This window comes from Apodemus sylvaticus, chromosome 6 (assembly GCF_947179515.1).
Source record: "Apodemus sylvaticus chromosome 6, mApoSyl1.1, whole genome shotgun sequence".
Lineage (NCBI taxonomy): Eukaryota > Metazoa > Chordata > Mammalia > Rodentia > Muridae > Apodemus > Apodemus sylvaticus.
The window spans coordinates 19,026,857-19,052,257 of NC_067477.1; the positions used below are offsets into that span (position 1 = coordinate 19,026,857).

Below are 25,401 nucleotides of genomic sequence, written 5' to 3' on the forward strand. Positions count from 1 at the left end.
GCATACAAGGGCTGGACCTCCCCTCCACCCCTGCATGCACATCCATAACAAATGTGCAGCTTTGTCTTCATGTTGTCACTCAACAACTGGAGTTGGGGCTTACCCTAACTGGCCTCAGTGGGAGAGGATGTGCCTAGTCCTGCAGTGACTTGAGATGCCAGCATAGGTTGGTACCTAGGAGGGGAGCCCCACCTCACAAAAAGGGAGAGATGAGGGGGGAAGGGCTATGGTGGGAGACATGAGGAGGGAAGCTGCAGTTGAGATGTAAAGTGGATAAATAATGGAAAAAAGAATCAGAGATCTACATGTAAAAAGAAATGAAGCTACCCAAGTGTGAAAAAGAAAACAACCCTGTGTTTCTGCTCTGATGGGAGGGTATCCTGAGGCATGGGGACCCAGAAACCACACAGCTCTGAGATGGGACAATGTCCCAAGGAAAGTGCATCCTAAGACATGGGATCCCAGGAACAACACAGTTCTGAGAGGAAGCCTCCTCAGCAGAGCACTGCAGCTCCCAGGAGAGAGTATCCCTACCTGAGCTGAAGAACTCAGGGGCCTCAGACCGGCTCCTTCTCTTCCTTTCTCCTCTTCATTGCTTCTGTTCTTCTTGGCTTCTTCCAGTGAGAGTCACATCAGGCAGGAATCTCATTTAAGAGATTTATTGGAGGGTTTAGGCTGTGGAGGGATGTACACAGGGATGACTGCTCCCCTCTGCTCCCGAAAGTGGACAACGGGGAATTGGACAACGGGAAAGAGCTTATATAGGATTTCTGAAGGGGTGGAGCTTCTCAGAGCAGAGATTTCCAGAGTGAAAATTGGTGGGATTTCAAGTCCTGAGTTTGAGTACACTCAGGGATTGGTGGGGTTTTCTGCTCAGGGATTGGTGGGGTTTTGTGGGAAGCTCAGGGATTGGTGGGTTTTCCTGCTCAGGGATTAGTGGCTTTTTTCCCTGCATCAGAACCATGGGTTACGGTGAGAAGTCCTTCCTGGTCACAGCCTGCTTTTGCTGAGTGCCATCTCTGCGGGGCTGCCAAGGAGGTTTGGGGTGTAGGGTGGAGAGGAGGTGCAGCCACTGTGTACAGCTCCTATGGGGTAGCTCCTGTGGGGTGCTCCCACAGTGGTGTTTCACGAAAACTGTAAGCTTGGCAGGAACGAAGATTTCGCCATTGTGGACAGCTCCTCATGCTGTTAGTAGGCTGAGACAGGAAAGACTTCACTACTGCAGACAGCTCCTGAGAGGCAGCTCCCACTGAAGAGGGAAAAGATGGTGAGACTGTGACAGCTTCAGGCTGAGGAGTCATTGTGGTCGCCATTTTGGACAGCTTCTGTGGAGATTTTACTGACTGAGGTGGCCATAGGCTGGAGGAAGGAGGGGCCTGGGTTTTGTGGTGCGCTGCTCAGAGACTACAGTCTCTCCTGCACTCATTTGTTTCATCGGGATCCTGAGCTGCTGGTGCTGGTGGGGAGGGAAGTTAAGAAACCCATCCAAGTATTGGAATCAGTTCATGGGTGGAGGCTGTGACAGACATGCCTTTGAAGGTTATAGCCTGGCTTTAGTTTTGTTCCTGTTCCTGTGTTCTGTTTCCTGGTTTCCCAAGATTTGTGGAGTCTGTACTACAAGCCCCCCTATAACAGGACCAGCCAGCAGTTCAATAATGACAAAGTAGTTTTTAAATATTTTAAAGCTTAGGCCTTTTAGCTAGAGCAGTCTCCCAGCCAGCTATCTAGCTTAGCCCCACTGACCCTGGCACTACATCCTACCATGTGGCGAGCTCTGCCTCTGTGCTCTGGTCCTCTGATCCATCCATTCACCTCACAGTCTGCTGTCGAATCTCCTGCCTCTGCTTTCAGAATTTCTCTGAGATTCTATCATCCACTGCTTCAGCTACCTACTGTCAGATCTTTATTACGGCCCATCAGTAGTGGAAGAACCTCTGAACAATTCTAGATTGCCTTTAGGCAAGTGAGGAAGGAAGAAAATTTACAAAATAGAAAATCCAGTGATGGGCCTTAGGAATGGCAATACCAGTTTCCTGCCAATACTCAATCTCTGCAGAATTAGCGATTGAAAATACAGAGACATGCGTTTACACAATGTGAAGAAAAGGTTACCCCAACACCCCCCACTGCTGTAAATACTACACTAAGTCCTCACTACGACAGATTGACACTTGGAGCAAAAATAAATATTTTCTTCTGTACATTGCTTCTGTCTGCTATCTTGCCATCATGATGAAAGAAAGCCACTAGTGCAGAAAACTGGGGTCAAGAAGTGGGACCATTGCTCTGAGAAGTCTAACCATGTGCTGAAGCCTTCAGACCAGGGATGTGGAAGAGTTTAGGGATGTGGGTAAAGGGAGCCCTAGAGTGCAGTGCGTACAATGTTGGGGCCATTGTGGAAGAACTCACGAAGGCAGGAATGCCGATATCATCTGAACAGTAGAAACTGTCTTCATGACTTCCAGGTGGAAACAGGGATCCTACTGGGAACTATAAGCCACTCATGGTGACTTTTAACAAAGAATTTGGCTATATTCTGCCCATGTCCAGAAACTTTGAGGCAAGTGCATAAAATAATACACAGATTTGTTTGGCAGGTGAAATTTCAAGACAGTGTAACGTTCAGTCCGTGGTCGTTACTTGCCCCATACGTAATGAAAATTTAGAGTGAAGAGTGGAACAGAGGAGAAGTAGGTTTGATGCTATAGACAAGGTGAGTGTGGATTAAAGAGCTGTAATTGTTAAAGTGATGGGTGTAATTGAAAGGCAGTCATGCACTATGCCACAAAAAGAAATTCGTCCTGAGAGGGATACAGCCCTCCATCCAAGGATCCAGGAGTGAAAACACAAAGTCATTAGGAATACCTTCCTTTAAAAAGAGAGCACTTAAGAAGATTGGGCCTCCAGGGCAGGCAGCTCAAACAGAGCCACTTAGATGTGTTTCCCCCCTCCCGATTATGTCACACAGAAACTCAGAGTGCTGAAGCCAGTATTGGGGTGGGGTGGAGGTAGGAGTGGGGCAGGCTACTCCTCAGGATGAGCACAGAACTTGATGCCATACAACTTCTGCAAGCATGAAGAGTTCATGGGTTATGGAGTCATGGAGATCTCCATCAAGTCTCCAGAGAAAAACCATAGACCAGATATTATGGAACAGAACTGGATTTCACGTATGGAGAGATGTACTTAGGTTAAAAACTAAGTCTCAGCCGGGTGGTGGTGGTACACGCCTTTAATCCCAGCACTTGGGAGGCAGAGGCAGGTGGATTTCTGAGTTCGAGGCCAGCCTGGTCTACAGAGTGAGTTCCAGGACAGCCAGGACTACACAGAGAAACCCTGTCTCAAAAAACCAAAAACCAAACAACAACAACAAACAAACAAACAACCTACGTTTCAATGGAGAGCCCCAAGGAAGGCCGAGTGTGCCACAGGCAGCAGAGATGCAGGGATGGAAGTGACCATGCCTGTCTACACAACGTCACCACTTGTCATGGCTGCTGTTTGGTTCTCACTGTGGCGCAATCTTGCCTTGCTGTTCCTCCTGTTACTCTCTTTTGGAATGTGGATGTTTACTCTGTGCTGTTGAACACTGTAAGGGTATTGCTTGTGATTTTATAGGGGCTTACTGCTAAGAGCTTGCTTTGAGTCTCAGAAGAGACTTTGGATTTTGGACCTTTGAACAGTGTTGGAAACTGTTAAGACTTTGGGGACCATTGAAATGAATGTTGTATTATCAGATGGCCATAAGACAGGGCAAGGGCGTGGTCTGGATATAAAATACCCCCCATAGACACACATGTCCAAACACATATGTCCCCAGCTGATGGCACTGTTGAGGGGGATTATGGTCCCTTAGGAACATGGAACCTAGTTTATGGATGGAGAACACTTAGGGACAGACCTTTAAGGACTATAGCTGGGCCCCATTTCGGATTTTGTTCTCTATTTCTGGATTCACCAAGATGTGGAGAGTCTCTAACACATGCTTCTAGCACCAGGGACTCTGCTGTGTCTTCCCTGCCTGCCATAATAGGTAGAAACCATAAATCTTCTTTTCCTTAGATAGCTTCAATCGGGTAATTTGTCAAAATGATGAGAAAATTAGCTGAGACTAGTTTACAATCATAATTATTTACAAGTATATAATTACTTTATAGTGATATATAATTTATTTATATGTAATGATATGATTTAATGTAAATTTTTTATGATTTTTATAATTTTATTAAATTTTTTTAATTACACAAAAATGGGCATAAAGACATGAACACAAACAAATATAGGAATAGTGGTTAAACACTTGGGCATACGCTCGACTTGATTTAAAAATCACCAACTACACAACTACACTGAAATCCCACTTGCAAACTACTGGGTTGGCAGAAGTCTGAGTGCAAGGCGGTAGAGCCTGAGTCTGAAGCCGTCCTTCTCACAAGCTGTGGTGGATGCCAGGTGTGCCTGCAAAGGGAATTAGGCAATATACTCAGTGTTTGCTTTCTAAGACTGATGTAACCAATTACCATAGACCAGGTGGCTTCAAACAACAGAAATTAAATCATGCCATTGCAGAGAGCTAAGTCCAAGAGGAAGTGCCTCCCTCCTAGCTTGGTGGGTGTTGGCAACCCTCTACATTCCTTGGCTGTGGACAGAACTCTCATTTCTACATCCATCTTTATGTGGCCTTTTCTTCTAATCTTTCTCTATCTCAATCTCCCTCTGCCTTTCTCCTATGAGAACTTTCACAGTGTGAGACAGGGCCCTCCCATCTTTAACTACACCTACAAAAGCTAAACAAATTCTGCCACATTTGCATGCTCTGAGACTTATCTCTCAGAATGTATTTTGGACTATCCCCATCACAAGTCTCCTTATCATCTCACTTCATGCAAAGTTCTTTTTTTAAAGAAGTATTTATTTTATTTGTATGAGTGTTAACTGTATGTGTGTGCACCATAGTCATGCCTACTGCCAATGGAGGTCAGAAGAGGGTGTCAGATTTCCTGGGTCTAGAGTTAACAGATGTCTGTGAGCCACCATGTGGGGGCTGGGAACTAAACCTAGATCCTCTACAAGGGCAGCGGCTAGAGTTCTTGTGTGTGTGTGTGTGTGTGTGTGTGTGTGTGTGTGTGTTCATGTGCACACTAACCCCAAGGCATGGTGTTGTCTTTTTCTTAAGCTTCTCTCCCATTTCATGTTCATGCTTAAATCTGTGGGCCTGTGAAGAGGGCTCGTGTACCTGTGGAGGAAGCCTGGCCAGGCGGGGGACTCCTCGGTCCAGTCTCGTGGCTGGAGACGCTGGGAGGTCTGTTCCATTGCTCCAGCACAGTGGATTTTGATAAGAAGAGATAGCCCATGATTTTAAAGCTTTATTATAGAAAAGTAGGGTAAAGAAAAGAGATAGAAAAGTAAAGAGAGAAAGAAGAGATAGAGGGGTGAGAGTCACCACATGGAAAGAGGGGAAAAGAACGGGGAGAGAAGGGGAACAGGGGGGCAAGAGACAAGAAGAGAGGACAAGAGAGAAGGGCAAAAGAGAAGAGTGAGAGAAAGGAGGGGTCATGTAGCCCCTTTAATGGGCAGGCTACCTGGCTATTGCCAGGTAACTGTGAGGTGGGGAAAACCTGGCTGTAGCCAGGTGACTGTAGGGGTGAGGTCCAGCCAGAACACTAAGGGCGTGGGGCGAGGCCACACGTGACTGATGGCCATAGGCTTATGTCCAACACAAATCTACATTAACGCCTCTGCTTAGTCAACTCCAATAAACAAACAAACAAAAACCTTATGATTTGAAGCATTTACCTTTGATCCAAAAGCCCTGCTTTGAGAAATGTAAGCTAATGGTGTACATCTGGCACTTTAAAAAATAATCTCCCTAAAGTATTTTGGAATTGGAAAACATTAAAAATTACTTAAAAGCTCAAACAGAGGAATTTGGTTGAGTAAACACTAGAGTACCGTGAAGTCACATAAAGAAGCGGTAATTCCTCCGGGCATCGTGATTTCATAAGAAAGAAAGAAGTACAAACACATTTGTTCTCATATAAAGAAATATAAGAAGAAGGAACTAAAAAGAAAGTGGTTAAATGATGCACAAGAGATGGGGAGGGTGAAATGGGGTGGCAGGGGTGGCAGGATGGTGGGTTTCTTCTTGCATCTTTTTATATGGCTTAGACTTTGGGAATAATAGTAACATCTTGCATATTCAACAATACAATTAAGATGACAAAATTCCCAAGGCCAACTGAAAAGAAAAACAAATAAGAATAAGCACATGAAGGGGAGAAGAAGAATTGAGCCAGGGATCCTCGGAACATGGTGTGTGGACCATATGCTCCCCCTTTAAAGGAGGAAACACTGCCAGCAAACCTCCAAGTTTTCTTTGCAGATCTGCCTTTTATAGCGGGGTAAGCATATGACATCGTGATATTATTTATATGTCTTGTGGGACAGAATGAAGAAGGGAAGTGCAAATATGGAGCAGGGAAGAAGCAAGAGTGCTGGGAAGAGGACTCGGTGGGAGAGTGGTTGCCTCGGATGTGTGAGGACCTGAGTTCAATTCCCAGCAAGAGAGAAACTGCTAAGAGAAACTGTAAAGGAGATGGAAACAGAAAGACCGAGGAGACAAAGCCACTGAGACAAGGAGAGAGACAGCGACAGAGGAGAGAGACAAGCAAAGACGAGGGAGACAGAGTGGCAGGGAAGGAAGAAGGGAGGGGTTGGAAAGAGAGGTGAGGAATGATCCCATATATGAATTAGAGGCATAAATGTGTGGCTTAGAGAAAGACATACATGCAGACATATTTTAAAAAGAAAACAGCTATGAGTTGAGAGACAGAATATACTTGAGAATCCATGAATCTCTTTTAATAGTGCTAAGAAACAGATATGCTTATTTCCATCTATCAAGAATAGATGGCAAGAGTTACATGGGACATACATGGGTGTGGGGGAAGTATGAAGCCACTGATTGTATACCCTGTAGAGATGAGGCAATCAACAGTCTTTCTATGAACCCAGCTTGGCGTCCATCCATCCTGAGCTGCAACTATGACTGCGCCAGCATGATTCTAGTGAGTTTCCCCATGTGGTTTCCCAGCTGCCTATAACAGACCAACCATTCAAATGGTACACAGAGCGCTACAATGGGATTCTGGTACCCAAATTGGATCTACCTCAGATCTTAGTTTAAGACCTCATTCCAGCACAATGAAGACACTCATCCTAGCAACCAAGAAGGCCCTCATTTAGTTCCAGTAATGGAATGCACTTGGACCTGATACCACCCAAGGTCCTATTTCTGTCAGTAAGTCCACAAAAACCACACTTCATGCCAAAGTGATCTTTGGTCTGCCTACCCCTCTATATCTGATCCAGGTTGTTCCAGAAAAATCTTTCAGGTACCTATCCTTAACGTTCTTTAGTTACTTTCATCTCTCTTCCAGGAAACAGAAAAAGTCCTGTGGTCAAAACAAGGGGTCTCCCTAAAGGCCTCAAATATCTCAGATAATTGGTGTTGATTTTCATGGTTCTCCACCATGTGATTTATGTGATAAATATTCTTCAGAGGATGATGTAAGCAAGAGTGAAAAATGAGAATAAATGGAAATTTTGTCATACCCCAAAGGTAGGATTTAGGAGTTTGCTATTCCATAAGCCATGGCCAGGACTTGAGTATGACATGGTAACAAACTCTGCCAGACTTACTGTTTGCTTTAGAGGAATGTGATTACCTTGGAATGTGGAAAGTGGGCTCTTATTCATCCTATAGGTGAAGCTTGCTTGCTCATTTAACATGGGTCAGATAAGAATAGCTGGAGGCCACTCACCTGACACAGCTCTAGATTCTCTGGATGACGGCCTCCCCACACTGAAGCAAACCAACCAATAACAAGGCAATTGTACCAGCTGGTTTTGTGTGTCAACTTGACACAAGCTGGAATTATCACAGAGAAAGGACCCTCTATTGAGGAAATGCCTCCATGAGATCCAGCTGTAAGGCATTTTCTCAATTAGTGATCAAGGTGGGAGGACCCCTTGTGGGTAGTACCACCTTTGGGCTGGTGATCCTCCTGGGTTCTACAAGAAAGCAGGCTGAGCAAGCCCAGCGAAGCAAGCCAGTAAGGAACATCCCCCCATGGCCTCTGCATCAGCTCCTGCTTCCTGACCTGCTTGGGTTCCAGTCCTGACTTCCTTTAGTGATGAACAGCAATGTGGAAGTGTAAGCTCAATAAACCCTTTCCTCCCCAACTTGCTCTTGCCACAACTCTCCGCCAACCAATAAATACTTTAAAACCATGTACTGCCTCTTCTCGTCTGGATCCGCTGTGCTGGAGCAATGGAGCAGCCAAGTCTAGTCTGACGCAGGAAACCTCTCTGCGTTTCCTGCCACGGTCACCACCAAGCCAAGCCACCAGCTCAAGCAAACCAAGGACTCTTGTCCCCATGGAACTCAGTCAGAGCTCTCCTCCCCGCCATTTTCCTTTCAGCCCTAAACTACAGCCCCCACCCTGTTCTCAGCTCTTTGTGGCATCTGCCGTGTCCAGGAGCCTGAGAACCTGCTGTCCTCGGCCTCCACAAGGGCCAGGACCCCCGAGCCTGACTCCAGCAGTTCCCCGGGGACTCCAGACTGCCCTTCCCCACCCCCCCACCCCCAAGCAGGGTCCTTCGACTTCACACAGCCTGGCATGGGGTGCATGCGATCAAACTTCCCTCATCCACTTCGCCCAGCAGCCTGAGCCCTGGGCCGGATGCAGACCACCATTTTAACCCACAGTCACATGCAACTCCTTAGTCTGCTTTCTAACAAGGTGGCTCTCAGGATGACAGGCTACAAACTTCCTGTCAGCCAGAGCATTGCTTAATGGAGTTCTTCCCCAGTGGCCGCCTTCCTGCTCAATGACTGGCCTCCATCCGATGAGCTGAGCAGATGGCCCCATCTGCCAGCACAGATACCCTGGAATACCACTGTATTTAAAGACATGTTATTTTTTTGCCTTGCCTTCATGTTATAATTGTAACACTATTGTTTCTTATCTGTTTTTATTTGAGAAATCCTTTTATATTTTTTTTTTCAGATAGGGTCTCATGTAGCCAGGCTGACCTTAAACTTGCTATGTAGCCAAGGATAGCCTTGAGCTTCTGATCCTCCTGCCCCCACTTCCATAGTGCTGTGATAACAGGTGTGCTCCACTGTGCTTTACTTTATGCAATGCTAGGGACCAAACCCTGGGGACTGTCAACTGAGCTATGACCCCACCCCATCACTGCTTTTGTTTTGTTTTGTTTTGTTTTGTTTCCGATTCTGTGGGTAGGCTATATTAACTTTGTCTCACCTCAAGGATAGGAAAGGACACATAACAAAACTTACAATGACAACCTGGTAGGTCTGAGAGTTGTGTCTTACAGGGTGCCTTCCAGCTCAGGCTGGAAGTGCTTGAGAGGGTCAGTCTCAAGAGACAGAAGGTAGTGCATTGACCTTGTGACAGGGTTTGTGTTGTAAGACATGACCCAGCAGGAATCCAGTCTCCACCACTGGACTGACAGTTCCTTGCAGATAAGAAAGTGGGTCTTACATCCTACCCAAATCCCTTTATGATTCCCAGAAGCAGCCGTGAGACCCACCATAACTTTCTTTCTAGAACCTTCATCCCCACCCCAGTGAGGGTGAGCCTCTTGTGAATTCTGGTTATAGTTGGGGCCACAAGGATGAGCCTAGGGAATACCAGAAGTTCTTTGGTTTTCCGGAAATTTAATCACATCCAAGCAGGGTGTTAATCAGTAACAGTCCCAAAGGGTCCACACTTTGGAATAACAAATATTTACCAAAGACTTTGGGCTGCAAAGCTTATGCTTGCCTCTTTGCTCTGAATGATCTTCTCGGCTCCAGAGGTCCAGGACTGGTAAGTGGTGGTGGATGGCAGGGGGCCTCTAGAGTGCCTAACCGGGGGATGGGGGAGAGCTGCTCTTACTCTCTCCCAGTGGGCTTCAACAGAGGGTGGGGTGGGGTGGCAGAGAGTTAGAGTAAGCATGCCATCTTCCATCTAAACGCCAAAGGACTGCACACTGAAGTTGGGCTCTTGGTGACATCAAAAGCATGCCAGCCATAGATAGGAGGCAGCCAGGGGGAAGGTCTCTGAAGGCTTGGTGTTTGTCTGCCACAGTTCACAGCCCAGGCAAGTGAGCCAAGGCTGGGGAGAGGCAAGGAAGGCATTGTTCTTCACACATGCTCAGGGCTGACTGTCAGACAGACAGCCCATTTCCTACCCATTTCAAATTCTGTGTGACAAGGTGTGTCCTCAACACCCCTGACAGTGCCCTAGGTCCCAGGAGCACCCTGTGTATATTGTGGGTGGTTCCCATGATGATTAGCGAATCTGAAAAGTCAAGTTACACTGTTCAGTAAGCAGGTGTAGTAATAGCCAGATGTGACAGGGCTTCTTCAGGAGATTTAGTTCTAGGAAAGGGGTACATTGTGCTGGTGTGTTGGGAAATTCTCCTGATGGCCAAGACAAAGAGAAGTAACTATGGAATCGGGACTAATCTGTAGGCTTAATTTACAAAGCAGAGAGCCAAATACCATGACCCAATTCTCCGGGGCAGCTCAGTGTGTTAGGACAGAATAGTCAAATCTCGAAGTTTAACAAATGTGTTTGCACAGTTCTGGAGGCCCAAGGTGAGGGACAGCATGGTTGGGGAGGTTTGCAGGTGGGTGGTCTTCTCAGTGTGTTCTTGGTGGAGACAAGGTCTCTTCCTCTTCTTATAAGGACACTAAATCCCTCACAGTCTCCCCACAATTCAGACATCATCTAGTCACTTCTCAAAGGCCCTACCTTGCCATACCCTCACCTTGGAGGATAAGGCCTCAGTTTTGAGTTGTGAAGGACCGAAGGCAGGTTGTCCATTTAAAAAATGAAGGTATGATACCGGAGATGTTCTATACCCGGAAAGAAGTAATGACCCAATGCTTACAACAATGTGATAACCCACTAAGGGTTATGATGACTGGGAAGTGATTCCTAAATAATGACATTTGGGAAACCCAGAAGGGTCATCCAGGCTATAAGGTGGAAACCCTGGATTCTTTAGGGCCATTTAGCAAGGCAAGGGCAAGGGTGTGCGTCCTGGGGCTGGATGTGGCTTGTCACCAGTACAGAAGAGAGACTGGGAGCAGCTGGAGAGCTTCTTGTCACTTTTTGACTTGGGGTCCAATGGTCAGAGTGAGGGGCTCTGCTGATGGGAACTGTCAAGCATTGCTAACATCTATGGCTTGAGTATCTTGCCATCCAGGCCTTCCTATTGTCCAGAGGAGTGAGCTATTGGGGACATCTTAGTGGCATACTCAGCCAGCCTCTAAAACACCAGTAATATTGCTGTGAGCACAATGTGATGGCACAGCCCTGAACCAGATTTTGAATCTGAATATACACAGGACTCTCAAGAGAGGCAAGGACAGTCATAGGGAGGAGTGTGGGGCTAGAAAGTCACTGGCTGCAAAACTGGGGCGTGGACAGCCAGTGTGTACCATCAGGGGCAATGAGACTGAGTGTAAAAAAAAGAATCAGCTGGCTTCCTGCAGCCACCTAGGAGCTGTGGGTAGAGGAATGAAAGAAGACCTATCAGAAACTGTGTACAGGAGATGCAGGAAAGGAGAAGCTTAAGTCAGAAAACTGGGGACGCCTCCTTTTGTTTGCTGCATTCCCTCTTGGACCCTCCAAATCCCCAGTCAAAGGTGTCATACATTAAGGTTGTGTGATGGGCACCAAGGGGCTGTGGGATATGCCTAGTAGCCAAGTGATAAAGGAAAAGATTGAAGCAGCTCAGTAAATGGCCCCAGCTCCATCCTGATCCTGCTTCAGACAAAGGGGCCACATTTGATCCTGCCAGAGGAAGGCAAAGGGACAGAACCTAGGGGAGGGACCACAAGCTGCTCAAGGGCCTACTCAAGAGAACAGGACTCAGAAGAACTCTTGTAAAATGCCCCTCCCCCAACCAGGTGGATGACTACATTGCTCATATGTTCCAGGTCAGTCTAGGGTAGAGCTGACCTGTGAGAAACCCAAGGGAACCCACACTTAACGTGGTAGGAAGGAAGAAGGGTCACAGGAGAAATGTTTGCCTGGCAAAGATGTTTTATTAGGTGTTGAGATGTTCTTCATTCTCATTCATTCATTCTCTATCTTTCTGCCTAGGATGAAGGGAAGTGGCCCCTGGCCTCCACAGCTGACCACATGAGGGTGGTTTCTGGCCTCTTTCTTCCTGTCCTCCTGGCAGAGGTGTGGCTGGTGACCAGTTTCAATCCCAGCTCCCATTCACCAGAGGCTCCCATTCTCCTGGAGTCTCAGGATTATGAGAATCGAACTTGGGAAGAGTACACATGGACTGATCCAAGGGTTGAGGAGGAGGAGGAATATTGGCTGAGGGCCATCCAGCAGCTCTCCAATGGGACTTCAAGCTTTGGGTTCAACCTGCTTCGAAAGATCTCCATGAGGCACGATGGCAATGTAATCTTCTCACCTTTTGGCCTGTCTGTGGCCATGGTGACCTTGATGATGGGGGCCAAGGGAGAGACCAAAGTCCAGGTAGAAAATGGACTCAACCTACAGGCCCTGAGCCAGGAAGGACCCCTGATCCTTCCAGCCCTCTTCAAGAGAGTCAAAGAGACCTTTGCCAGCAACCAGGAATTGGGCCTCACCCAAGGTAGCTTCGCCTTCATCCACAAGAACTTTGATATTAAAGAGACCTATTCCAATCTATCCAAGAAGTATTTTGATACAGAGTATGTGCCTACAAATTTTCGAAATTCCTCACAAGCCAGAGGACTCATAAACCACTACATTATCAAAGAGACTGAGGGGAAAATCCCCAAGCTTTTTGATGAGATTAATCCTGAAACAAAGTTAATTCTGGTGGATTACATCTTGTTCAAAGGTATTTTGAATCTTCTGTTGCTCCAGAGCCAAAAGAACCTGACCCTGTATCTCCCTTTTCTTCTTCTGGTTAGTGTACAGTTAATACTAAAGGATGTTCTGTAAACATGGCCTCTGCTTTGCAGGTTCAGTATGCATTGAGGAGGGGCCGATGCTTCCCGAGGCCCCCAACCTCACCACCTGCAGGCCTGTGGTCCTCAGTTTCCATAGCTCTCCTGCCTAGTTTTCATCTAATGCTTAGAAGAGGTCCCACAAGGCTATTGAATGAGCAACTTACTATCAGTCAACCTGGACTCTGGGCTCCCTATTCCCTGCTTTTGTGATCTGGGGCAAAATCTCTGCCCTTGGGTTTATTGTTGTTGCCAGTATTATAGTGTGTGGGGTCTGTACATGTGAGTGCAGGAATACCTGGAGGTCAGAGGTGCTGGATCCTCCTGGAGCTGGAGTTGTGAGCCACCTAACATAGGTGCCAGGAAACAAACTTGAGTCCTTTGTACAAGTAGTATGAGCTTTTATCTGCTAAGTCCCTTGGTCTTGGAACTTTATATAAAAACTGGGATTCTCCCTTGCTATAGTCATAGAGCTATAAGAGATGACATGCAAGGTGCTACACATGGCATTTGATACTTACTATCCACCACAGGAAGGAACAGGTTGCATATTTGTTCTTTCTGGCAGTCAATGTAGCAAGGAGATTAGGGCTACTGTTTCCTTTGTTCTAAGGGGATGGAGGTGAAGGCTGGGGAAACTAGTTTGTTTGAACATGCTCACACAATGAATGGCAGAGGCCAAATGCAAAGAGAGACCCCATGATTTTGTAACCCCAATTTCTTCTAGCTCTAACAGGGTATGGAGTGGATGAATCTGGGGCTTAAAACTATACCAGGAGATTAAAGTCCCAGGTAGAAAGACTACTTACAGACACTCTAAAAAATGTTCAGTGTAGAGTCATGTAGTGGCTGGCCTCTCTCGATTCCAAAGCCACATCAAGTGATGCTGAGCTGGACACACCCTCACTCCCTGTAAAGTCTGTTTGCATATGGTCATGCTGGGGCCATGTGGTAACTAGAAATACTCCAGGCATCGGGCAATGGAAGCCATCCACCAGGACATGAGGAAGCTTAGGTCCCATGATGGGCCATGGGTAGGGCTGAAGTTTGGTCTTTGAGGAATTGGATGCCTGAGCATGCAAACTTGAAAAAGGAAATGTCACTCTCGGTTGGGAATAAAGGGGGTAGCGTACTCTCTCCTCTACTACTTGAGCAAGACCAGTGTGTTCTGTGGAGGCTTGTTTCTACAGGGGCTCTCTTCTGACTCGTTCAGGGAAGTGGCTGACTCCATTCGACCCCATCTTCACTGAGGCTGACACTTTCCACCTGGACAAGTACAAGGCAGTTAAGGTGCCCATGATGTACCGGGAAGGGGACTTTGCCTCCGCCTTTGATAAGAAGTTCCGTTGTCACATCCTCAAACTGCCCTACCAAGGAAATGCCACCATGCTAGTGGTCCTCATGGAGAAAACAGGGGACCACTTGGCCCTGGAGGACTACTTGACCATAGATCTCGTGGAGACATGGCTCCAGAATATGAAAACCAGGTATGATGCTTCCCCTGCCGTGCACCCAACTAGTTTTGCCTCATGCTTACTGCCCATGCTCCCCAGTGATCGCCAAGGTCCTGTTTTACTTTCTAACCTGAGCATTAACCCGGCTTAGGCCTAGTTGTATTATTCTAATGAACAACGGTTGTTCAAATACAGCAGTTTGCCTGTTGGGATACCAATTGATGCCAAAGCTCTAACAGTAAACAAGCCAGGCAAAAGGAGACATTCAAGACTGTAAGAGGAAAAAGCACTTCAGCAGGTGCGGATCAAAGCCAGGGATGTTCTTCTCTGGTGATGAGGGGGGACTTTCATGGGTCTGTCTGAGGAGAAGAGTATTTAGAGGCAGTTTGGGGATAGAGCACACCTGGTGGCTCTAACAAACAGCCAAGTGTTCCTGTAGCCATCGCAGAAGAGGTGAGAGGATTCAGGGACAGCCACCCCAGGACCTTACATTACACACGCAGAAAGGTCATGGGCTTTGCCTGTAGAAGTTGGGGAGCCACAGAGGTTCAAGGAGACCTGATTAATAGATCATACAAGATCCTGTGCTGAGAGCACAGGACCACGAGGAAGCCAGTCAGAAGGGTGTCAGATAACTTGAAGATGCTGCCACTTGGACTATGGTGGTAGCAGGTGAGGTGATAAAATGTAGACAAGACTTTGAATCTGCCAGGAAGCAAGAAGTGGCGAATTTGATGACTAGATATGGAATGGGGTGCAGAGCCAAAGAAAGAGAAAATACAGACAGACCCAAAGAGGTATCTGTCAGTCAACAACAGTTGTAGTTTTGGGCCTCAGCATCTCAAAGATGGGTATATCACTTCCTAAGACTGTGAAAGGAACATGCCTGGTAGTGAGCTCAGAGCTCAGTCCTAACAGCTGGACTAGAAATGTCTCCCTAGGCGCCACATGAAGTAGACCAGGCCAGGGTGGGGCCAGAGTCTGACTCTGAGAGTGACAGGCATACGGCTGGGGAGTAGTACCATGAGAGCAGGTAAGCCTGAACATGGGGGCGGGGTACCTGTGTGGAGAGAAGAAATGGAAGGGCAGGGTAGAGACCCTGTGTGTGCTGGAAGCCAGTCTGCCTGCTGGAGCACAAGACAGACAGCCCCAATGAGTCACATGGCTGTGCCTGTTAAGTCTTGCTGCTCCAGAACTGGAACAGAGATGAACTCAACTGAAGGTCCTGGCTACAGCTTTCACTTTCATTTGTCTGTCATTTTTAACTCTTTCAGCATCAGCAAAGGACTGAAACACAAACCCTAACAGATGTTTGCTGAGTGGTTACACTTATGAGTTAAAATTTAGGACAAGCCACATCCTCAGTTTTTTCCCAGCATGGAGCCCAGCCCAGCTACATGACAAGGGAAAAAAACAGGCAAGGTGTATTTATGAAATTGCTGTGTGCTAGACATTGTTCTAGACACCTTTCATACCACAATGATTCTATTCAAAAACTCTGACGTTGGTACACGTATTTTTGACAAGTCTTTACAGAGCAAGAAAACTGAAAATTAAGATTAATTTGACTTAATTAGTAGCGGTCTTTTTTTTTTTTTAATTTCTGAACCACAAAACTCATCTTTCCAAATCTCATATTCTCAGAGAACTCACTACAGGAAAAATAAATATCTCAGCGCCTCCCTGGTTAAGAAGCCAGGGTTAGTGGAAAGCTTCCCTTGTCTGCCCATTCCCCAAGTTCTCTGGAAATATCAAGGTTCCGGGTGCTGGGCTGGGAGCATCCTCTAGCAGTCTGCTGGGATGCAGGAGGCAGCCAGGGAGATGCTTGGGGTTGTTTTGAAACAGACAGAAATGGACATGGAGTCTGGCATTCTTTACTAGTAAGGCTTTGGGGAAGTGCGCTGATGAACCAGCTCACTGGCATTAACCCAGTGGTTCTCCATAACCCAGAAGTATTTTCTCTGAGATAGAACACTATCAAAGACCCCATGAGCTATATACACCATCAAACAGAGGAAGTAATCTTGGAGGAAGGAAGAAAACAGCACAGCCCCAGCCATTTCACCGTCGTCTGTCCTGTCCTTGGGCCACAGGAAAATGGAGGTCTTCTTTCCCAAGTTCAAACTGAACCAGCGGTATGAGATGCACGAGCTGCTCAAGCAGATGGGAATCAGGAAGGTCTTCTCCACCTCAGCTGACCTCAGCGAGCTCTCAGCTGCGGCACGACACCTTCAGGTGTCCAAGGCAAGTCAGGGACCACGCTGGGGCCCAGTCCGCAACACGCAATGTCACTAAAACCAACACATACTCGGAAAACCATGTCATTGTGATTACGTGCCTAGCTGTAGCAGAGAATTTTACTCCAGTTCTAACAACTTCAAGTAGTACCCAAGGTTCCAAGGACCTCAAGCCATGCTAATCAAAGACCCTTTTAACTAGGTTCTCATTGGAAGAGCTCTATCCCTCTTCTCTCCCAAGGCTTAGGGAGACATCTGCCCCTCACACAGACTGGTTTATAACCCATCAGTACTGTGCTGAATATCAAAATAGCTCGTGAAACTATACTATCTTGAGCAAACCGCAGTCATCACCTGGCCACCTCATTCCTTGTGACAGACACTCCACCTCCTCTATGATTAGCCTCAGAGGACCCTCTGGCTCTTCCTCGCCACACGCCTGCCTCTCCTCTTCTTTCTGTTCTTCAGACAGGGAACTCATCCACCCCTTCTTGGTCCTTGCGGCATGTCTGTGTACTGTAGTGAGCTAGCATTCCTGGCCCGGATTCCTTTCAGCTCTCTCTTCCACCATCACAATCAAAAGGGTTCACATTTCCCCATACAATTGTTGATTCTGAGAGATTTAAAATGGTATTCTATGTGACTAGGAGCCAGTATGGTAACCTCAGTTTGAGTAACCTCAGTACCAGGTAACCACAGACCCTCCGGCTGACCCTAGAAATGACTCAGAGCAACAATACCAGGCAGCTCAAAGTGCCTTCAAAGGTCAACTGCTCAGCTCAAGAGTCAGCATCACAAAGTACATGTCCCAGAAATACTTACTGGATGCCTGCATGGAGAGACCAGGTTCCCTGCTTCCAAGCCCAGGATGCTTCTCACACAGACCACACCACTCACTCCCCATAGCCCCCTGGTACTATTTGGATTTCTGAGGCACTCTGTGGCACAATCTTATGCATACCCAGCCCCCCAGCACAGATGGGCTGCCTCAGTGAACCCCAGGAGCATGGCTGGATGGGCGGAACTGCCCATGGGAAGTTTCTGCTAGTTCTCCCTTCCCACTGCCACACAAATGTTCTTCCATGTTCTTTCTTTATCTAGGTCTTACAACAGTCGGTGCTTGAGGTGGATGAAAGGGGAACCGAAGCAGTGTCAGGGACAGTGTCAGAGATTGTCGCTTACTCCATGCCTCCTGTCATCAAGGTGGACCGGCCTTTTCACTTTATCATCTATGAGGAGATGTCCAGGATGCTCCTATTTCTTGGCAGGGTGGTGAACCCCACAGTCCTGTGAGTTGGGTGTGTGTAAAACCTTGGTCAGTACAGGTGCTGAGCCAGAGGCGTCTGAGGCACCAGCTGCTGGTGGTGACAAGAAAGGGTGGTTCTCTGTACCCAGCCAGTTTGTTATGGCTTCTCTCTGATTAACACTGAAATTAAAGCAACTCATACTTTAAGGAGATGTCTGTGCAATCTGTCTGGCATTTTAAATGCTCCTGAGAGCCTTAGCTGAAGACTAGCTGGGGAGGCTCTCTCCCTTTCTCTGCTGCTTGCACGCCTGGACTGGGAGCAGTCGATAGGACAGCAGGTGTGGGTCACGGGCTCTGAGGAGAACATGGACACTCTCCTATAGGCATGCCCCTCCCTCTCTAGGTCATTCTCTTACAAAGTAAGTGTTTTATTTTAGTTTGTACCAGACTTTCTCTCTCCCCTCTCTGTCTCTTTCTCATTCTCCTCTTCCTCCTCCACTCCTCTTCTCCCCAACCCCCACCCCTGTAGGGGCCTATAACATAAGACTTGGCGGGCTTGGAACTCTATGTAGACCAAGCTAGACCTGAACTCAAAGAAATCCACCTGCCTCTGCCTCTGCTTCCTGGGTACTAGAATTAAAGGTGAGCACCACCATGCTCAGCTGTGCATGCGTGTCTACATGTGTGTTTCTCTGTGTGTGCATGTGTATGTGTGTCTGTGTGTGCACACACATGCATGTGTGCGTGTGTGTGCATGTGTCTGTGTGTGTTTGTGTGTCTGTGTCTGTGTGTGTATGAGTGTGTGCATGTGTCTGTGTGTGTGTGTGTTGTAGTATGTTTTAATCATAGAATTCTTTCTTTTTATTAAAATTAACAGAAATTCACCACAGTCAATCCTGATCAGTGTCTGGCTCGATGACACTCACTAAACTCTGTTCTGTGATCATCTATCTAGTCACATGGTTCCATCACAGGAATCACAGATCACCCAGTTCAATGATTTCATTTTATAAGGAAAACAGGGACCACAACAAAGGCCACATCTGGATTTTCACAGGCACTTTTTTCCTCTTTTCTTCATAAGAGTTTATAAGTGAGCATATAAATACATACAATAACAATGACCTTTTATAATTGCTTTGGTATAGAGATGAATACAGTCTCAATTACATTCAACTTTACCAACAAAAAAAAATATGCCTTGCTCATTGCTGAGTAAGAAAATTCTGGGGCTGGAGAGATGGCTCAGTAGTTAAGTGCGCTGACTGCTCTTCCAAAGGTCCTGAGTTCAATTCCCAGCAACCACATGGTGGCTCACAAATGTCTGTAATGGGATCTGATGCCCTCTTCTGCTGTGTCTGAAGACACTTACAGTATACTCACATACATAAAGTAAGTAAATCTTTGACCCTTGTGGAGGGTGCTGACTGCAGACAGTGCAGGGCCCACTGCACATGATGGGGATGTCAGACCTTATATCTCAGTGGTGAGCTAATCCTTCCTTCTTACTCTAGTCCAAGGCCTTGGTACCTGATTGTCCCTTCTAAAGCATCCATCAGGGCTGCTGAACTGTCCTTTGCCTCAGTCATCCACTGTGCTTGAGGAAAAGTAAGCATGGACTTTGTCCCAATATAAAAGGAAAATGAAACTATCTCTAAAGCGTTCTTGGGCAGCCATTTCCTAGCTTATAGAAATAAGACAGTGCCTTAGGAGTGAGCCAGAGGTTGTTAGATATCAGAGGCCAACTAGTCTCCAAATGTCACCTGTGCTGACTCAGTGCTTAGTTGCATTTGTATCGGCTAGTTAATTTATAAACACACATAAAATTGGTGTATTGATTAGTGATTTGGTGACAAATCCAGAGTAACTAATGAATAGGAGGTTCTATCAAGAAGCAGTCTAAGCCAGACGTCCCCACCTTAATTCCGACATTAATGCACTCTTATAGTTATTCCAGGACATTAACAGATGTTAATTTAGGACCAGTCAGCTCTGGGGCCTAGGCAGAAAGACCGAGGATGCCTCTAGCTGGCATTCAGGGTCCTTGTGCTCAGTTATTCAGATATATTTGTGGAAAAACAGTAGACAGAGAAAAAATTTAAGTATTTATTTTATGTATATGAATGTTTTGTTTGCATGTTCATCTGTACACCAGAAGAGGATATCAGGTCCCATAGGACAACAGTTATAGATGGTCGTGAGCCACCATGTAAATGACAGGAATTGAACTCAGGACCAGGAAGAAGAATTTGAAAAAAGTTTAAGCACTTTTCTCATTACTAGATGAAATCTAGAAAAGGAAGCCTATAGCTATACCATCCCGAAATAAACACAGCCAAACCCAGTGACAGGCAGGCCACCACTGCTGCAGATGGAGCAGAGCGCTCTGTCCTGCACTGAGTTAAAGGAAGATTACGTCTGCTGATGAAATGAAGATATGAGTACATGCATCTTCCTATCTGCCACTCCTTTGGTTTTTAATCTTGCTGCATATCTGCCTCTGGGTTATAATTTTAGCAAAGATTCAAAAAAATTTTAAAAGGTTTTAATACTTGTGAAAAAAATACTTCCAAAAGTAATTTTGAATAACTGTTTTAATTGATAACTTAATGCCTAAGCAATTGACTTCCAACTTTATAAGCAGTGGTGACTAGGCTCTGTCAGATCACTTTCCTTTATCCCACATATATAACAGGAATATGAAAAGCTTATAAGTACTAAGCGTATTATTTAACAATCAAATTGAAACTCTCCATTTTATCTAATGTAAACAGAGTCGATGCTGGCATGGTGAACCAGAATACTGGAAAACTGACGCAGCCTTGCTGTCCCCTAATGAGTTCTCCAGACCACAACAGATTTAAGTCCATATGTCTAATGCTAGCAGAAGATGCAAACTACTTAAACTGACTTTCCTTATGTAAGACAGTCAAGTTTCTCATGGCTCCTGGACTTTCACTTCTGGCTGTCCCTGAGGAAAGGTACTGAGTTCCTGAATAGTGCCCCAAGGAGGCCACAGGAAGGAAGGGGATGACAAAGAATGAAGAAGCAACAAGCGACTGTCCCTGAGTCATTTACAGTTGATACATTATGCTCCACCAACTCATTATTTAAAGATGAACTGCCTTTCCTTTATAGAGTAAGAACTGTAGAAAGTATTTAAAACTTTGCTCACAAATGCAGGTGTCTCATTAACCTCTGCTTTATTTTAAATAAGCTCATTATCCATTTCACATTATAAAAAGTAACCACGCACACATATGCATTCACAAATTAGATCATCTTTATCATACATCAATATATCTTTAAAAAACAAGTATTTTCTGATATCAATATAGATATATGCTGATTGCATTTGAAATAGAGAAGCTGACAATAGCTTCATACATTCTATCTCAGGAAGTGACATTTTAAAGTAAAGGACAATATATGTTTCACAGGCAAATTTTGATGGAAGTATTAGCATTAGTACAAATGGGTGCTGTTGACATGGCGTGAGCATGATAGCTTGGAATAACAGCTGATTCAAACTGGATTCATCATTTGACATTAAGGATAGATACAATCTAAAATGTAAACAAAGCATTTATAAAAGAAATTCTAGGAATTAAGGAAATCATCAATCTATCATTTTAAAGGTATTTGTAGCTAACGTTTTCCTGACTCTTTGCAGATTTTCATTGCTGAAACTAGACTGGGGACGTCCAGGTGCTGACACCATCACAGAATCCAGGGCCCACAGGACCACAGACAGCTGCTCCATTTGACTTTTCTGCTCTGAGTAGAAAGCACACAGGAAATACAGTGCCTTCCTTACCTCCTGTGTCCTAGCCCAAGTAGTTACCAGGAGTCAATTTAGACAAGCAGGCTAATTTAGACTGCTATGGAATGTCTAAATGCTACAACTTAGTATAACAAAAGCCAGCCTCTCCCATAAAGATAGGCATGTCTCTTACAGTCCAGCAGGCAGTACACACCAAGTTGGAGCTCATTACACTGCACTGGAACACTGGAATTCAGAGCCTACATTAAAACACATGTCATACCTCCTAGGGAAATCTAATTCCAAATAGGGCAAGTTTCACATCAGCTGCATGATGTTCCTTCCTCCCTTCCACACTTTAACAAGCCTGGCCGTCCGTCGCTGTAGCTTTTCCACCATCAGAGTCTCTGTTGACTGCTTGTCTCCTTAACCAAGCAGTTGACTTAAGGATTGGATTTTCTGGATTTTCTAATGAAAGAAGGAAATAGGAGGAAGGAGAAAAGGTAAGGAAGAAGAGAAAGAGAACGATACCAGAAAGAGAACATAGAACAATTACTCATATAAATAATATAAATATGAGTTAACCTACAGTATGATAATTCTAACGAAGAAGAAATTAATTATACATCAAGGATCACTCAGAATTTCATCCTGTATACACCTAATAGAATCCCTTCCAATTTTCACAACTTTTCATACATTTTCAATTTTATATACACAGGAAATTACTCAAGTCTTTCAACTGTCCACCACTAGAAGCCAGCAGCCACGTGCACCCCTGTACTTCCTTGATGACACACCGCTCATCAATAGCAGAGCTGGCATTTGGTAATGCAGGTGGCACAGACTTTAATTTTTAAGAAGTAAAACCTGAGATAACACTTTCTGCAATTACTTCACAGGCCTATTTTAAATAAAGAAGACTTTTTCTCTCTAATTTGGATATGACAGTCTCCAAATTATGAATAATTCTTCACTGAAAAAAAGACCAGTGTAGATACCAACCACCCATGCAACTAATGGGCATGTAAGATCCATGTGTGGAACAGCAGGCGCTGCACAGCCAGCATGTGAGCGTTAGCAAGCCTTCCTCAGACCCCTTGGAAAAGGCACAAACTCTATATGAGCCCTCACTGGCCTTTATTCTAGATTCATTTTGGTAGCTTTCAGTTATATAAAGAGAAACTTCAGTCCACAAAAAGGAAGGATGTGCTCACCAATACAAGGGCAGATAGAGTATTTGAAATAAAGGGAAGCTACCAGAAAATAGTGGTTCGGTGGTCTTTACTTTAAAAAACAAAACTCATTTCAATGATGCTCCCATGTTCCTCTGGAGAAGTTCGGGCTGTAGAAGAAGAGGGTCTAGGGTGATAGAGAAAGATCCCAGGCCACAGAACTGAGAGGAACCTTAAATGAGCTATGGGCCAGACCTGCCGTTTGGCAGATGTGCAGAAGCCCACACGTCAGGCTCACAGTGGGTGCACGGCTCCTGCTCAGACTGCTGCAGACCACCAACCCATACCACCTGTGCCCCCATGGCTTCTAAACAGTGCTAAGGTCTTCTGTGGAAAGAACATCCTTCAAGCCAGCCCCACACTGCAGCATCTCAATCAACTGTCCTAGGAGTATTTGTGCAGCGCCTTGTCCCAGTCTTCTGAACTCCTTAATATCTTTAGTTTTGAATTCTGAATGGAATGGGGTACATGTAGCCCAGGCTACAGCAAGAGGATCTCAAGTTCTAGGCCTGAGTGGACTACATGGTGACCCCATCTTGAAAGCAGAAAGGAAGGAAGGGAGAAGCGGAAGGAGGAAGGGAGGGAGGAAGGAAAAGAAAGAGAGAAGGGACATGCTCGTGAGTTTCATGGCATATGCTCAGGGAGAAGTGTGAGTCTCAGTGGCGCCTGTGATCCAGACGGGTGCTCAGTGTCAAAGTGCAAAGCCGGAACTAAAGCTGGACACCTGGGCGCGCTTGCCAACCAGCATGATAATTTTCGCAATCTTATTCTTTTAAATGTTCAAAAAATAATTCAAACAACATGCAAATAGCACACAGAAAGAAATCATGGGAGAAGAAAACAGGCCTTTCATATCTTTAACTTCAAAGCACAAATTTTGATAAATATTTTCAGCTCACTGAGCCCGCATTCTGGGTTCTGTGCTGTTGTGGTATTTCCTTTTTTTTTTTTAAGGTTTATCTATTTTATTTTTTTATATATTTGAGTATACTGTCAATCTCTTCAGACACACCATGAAGAGGGCATCGGATCCCATTACAGATGGTTGGGAGCCGATGAACTTAGGACCTCTGGAAGAGCAGTCAGGTATTTCAAAGTAGCAGCAGCTTTATCCACCTGGTAAGGTGACCAACACTACAGTTAGGTATTTAGACACCTAGTAGACAATGTCTCTGCTAGTTGTTACCATAATACCTCTTGCACACACTGACACAGGGAAGCTCACACTACTTAACTGCCATCACCTCTCATCTCCTCGCTAGAGACAGCTTCAGCTCTTTAAGTGTGGCAGAAGGAAGGAAGGTGCCCTGAGCCACAGCACTCTCAGCAGTGGGCCACTCGGTACTCACAAGGCAGCCTTCCGGGGCTGTACGTCTTTACTTCCACTACTCTTTGGATCGGCTGTGCTCACTGGCCCACGGGAAGTACTGGGCAAGACAGGGTTAGGAGAAAAGGAAGCTGGAACACTACTGGTATTGCGAGTCCGGAATGAGTCATCTGGAGATGGAGAGGCAGAGGTATTGATACACTCAGAAAGATGTTCACCAAGGAGAGAACACGGCAGACAGTGGGCTTTCTTCTCTTCTAAAGTCAGTGTTGTAAAGGCGTACTTTATACAGCAGAGGGGGCACATTGAAATTTGAATGTGTATAATCCACTGCCATTGCCACAACTGAGATGTGAGAACATGCTATCACCAAATGTCCTCCTGGACCCTCGGAGTCACTGCTCCTCTGGCTCCTCTGCTACACACCTCCAATTGCCCCTCATTAAACATTAGTTTGCACTTTCTAGAATTTTAAGACTCATAGAGAATATACCATCTGACTTTGTTCATGTGATCAGTAAAAGAGAAATTCATCTACCTAGGAATATTAGTGCTTCATAACTGGAGTTATATGGATGGCCTAACATTTGTCCTGAATGCTCACTGACAGACACTTAAACAATTCTAGTCATCGACTATGAAAAGTAAAACCACTAAGAACATCTGTATATACATCTGTATGTGGCTATGTGTTAATATTTCTCAGTGAACACTTAGTAATGGGTGTGCTGGGTGTTTTAGTGTGTTTAACTCCAGATGAAATTGCCAGTGCCCAACCTGAACTCCTGCTCCTGCTGCCTCCGACTCCCGAGTGCTAGGACTGCAAGCCTGCGCTGCGCTGCTCTGCTCCCCTTTCTCACTGCTTTTAATTAGTCTTCCCTAATGACTGGCGATGCTAAACATCTTCTCATACACTTACATCTTTACCTTCTTTAAAAGTTCACATTCAAATCTTTTGTCCTTTTTAAGCTTAGCTCCCTAGGCTTCGACTTCTCTGAACATTCTGGAAACAAGTCCTTTTCAGATCAGGCACAGTATGCATATTTCCTCCCACACCAGGTCTTCACTTGTGTTTTTCTATAAACCACCCTATCTTAAAATCCCAA

At 45.6% G+C, this 25,401-nt stretch overlaps 2 protein-coding genes across 7 annotated transcripts in view; one reads left to right on the top strand and one right to left on the bottom strand.

Annotated features, from left to right (window-relative positions):
- Positions 1-12,224: 12,224 nt before the first annotated feature.
- Serpina10 (serpin family A member 10) lies at positions 12,225-18,062 on the top strand. Of its 2 annotated transcripts, none has more exons than XM_052186701.1 (4): positions 12,225-12,924; positions 14,247-14,520; positions 16,581-16,731; positions 17,826-18,062. In XM_052186701.1, exons 1-4 carry the CDS (start codon positions 12,225-12,227, stop codon positions 18,015-18,017), a joined length of 1,317 nt encoding a protein of 438 aa, XP_052042661.1. In that variant the 3' UTR covers positions 18,018-18,062. The 2 variants fall into 2 exon arrangements, with proteins under 2 accessions (XP_052042661.1, XP_052042662.1); XM_052186702.1 differs by having other exon boundaries at positions 14,409-14,520.
- A 3,094-nt stretch (positions 18,063-21,156) lies between these two features.
- Positions 21,157-25,401, bottom strand: part of Ppp4r4 (protein phosphatase 4 regulatory subunit 4) — a 94,866-nt gene continuing 90,621 nt past the window's right edge. For 4 of the 5 annotated variants that reach the window (XM_052185166.1, XM_052185165.1, XM_052185163.1 and 1 more), the window contains 2 exons: positions 24,318-24,465; positions 22,101-22,201 (listed from right to left, as the gene is read on the bottom strand). In XM_052185166.1, the coding sequence (XP_052041126.1) occupies positions 22,177-22,201; positions 24,318-24,465 (173 nt within the window). In that variant the 3' untranslated portion in view covers positions 22,101-22,176. Of the gene's footprint in view, positions 22,202-24,317; positions 24,466-25,401 lie in introns of all 5 variants that reach the window. The other variant, XM_052185164.1, reaches the window with a different exon arrangement.